The 1,138-nt window shown below is 49.2% G+C and overlaps 1 protein-coding gene across 1 annotated transcript in view; it reads right to left on the reverse strand.

The window, feature by feature from the left end:
- Positions 1 to 1,138, reverse strand: part of LOC116091605 (histo-blood group ABO system transferase 1-like) — a 9,783-nt gene that overhangs the window by 6,904 nt on the left and 1,741 nt on the right. Inside the window, exon 2 of the mRNA XM_031373182.1 lies at positions 405 to 474. Coding sequence (XP_031229042.1) covers positions 405 to 474 — 70 coding nt within the window. The remainder of the gene's footprint in view (positions 1 to 404; positions 475 to 1,138) is intronic.

The following is a 1,138-nucleotide window of genomic DNA, read 5'->3' on the forward strand; positions in this document are numbered from 1 at the left end:
ACACCTGTAGCTGTTGCAAATAGCTCCTACTCTGTTCCAGGTACCTACAACCCAAGGCAATATCAGGGAATATTTCCTGCCTGTGTCTACACAAGGCCCAGGAGACATGGCAGTGTCTTTGCTCTGTGTGTGTTCACAGACCATCTGCACACAGAGAGGGCTGAATTCCTGCCCCTAAGTCTGACCACCTCACCTTCCCCAGGCCAACCATCACAGCTAGAGCCAAATAACTGTGAATCTAGCCACACCACCTTTTGTGGTACCAGAGGCTTCACTGTAATCTGGACATGCCTCTGTGGGAGCTGAGCCAAGAGCACCCTCAGCATTGCTGTAGTAGTAGGGATGCACACAGCTCAGGATTCCCATCATGATCTCAGCCCTTCCTCACCAGCTGTGGTTCTTACCCAAAGAAGACTAAGACAAGCACTGTGAGGAGAAGGATTCCATGGTGAAGGGAGTAGCATTTCGGTCTTCCTGAAAAACAGCAGCACAGGACCCAGTTACTCACAGGCTTCTTGGGCCTGACTGCCCTCCAGGCCTGTCCTGACATTCAGAGGTCATCCTGTGCCCTTCTTCAACCACTCAATATCAGGCATCATCCCCAATGTGGGCTGGAGTTCTAGCCCCACTGAGCACTCAGAGGGGAGAGAAGGTTGTTCCTTTCTAGATCATGGCTCCAGCTGCTTCCCTGCATCCCTGGTATCTCCTCAGGCCCTCATGTCCTGATGCCTCTGAGCACACCTTCCCATGATAAACTGAAAACCAAAATGAATTCCTTGGGGGTCACTGCTGGATCCATCACAGGAGGGGACCAGCTCCCTTGCTGGTCCCATATACTTACATTCACAGGGACCGCAAATGGTCTTCTCTAGTGAACTATTCTCCTGCTGGAGTTGACACCCTGGGTTGATATGTAATAGGCAAGCATCCCACCACTGACCTATGTCCCTAATTCCTCAGATGATTTTCATTTCTCTAAAAGATGTATGTTCTCCTAATTAAGCCCAAGATGTCCTAATAATATGTATCTAAAATTTCACATATCCCAGGTCTGTAGAAAGAACTAAGCGGGTAAACCTTTGTCACAGCCAAACAAGCATGAGGACGTCAGTTCATATCCCTAGAGCCTATGTACAAG

Source organism: Mastomys coucha, unplaced genomic scaffold, assembly GCF_008632895.1.
Source record: "Mastomys coucha isolate ucsf_1 unplaced genomic scaffold, UCSF_Mcou_1 pScaffold15, whole genome shotgun sequence".
NCBI lineage: Eukaryota > Metazoa > Chordata > Mammalia > Rodentia > Muridae > Mastomys > Mastomys coucha.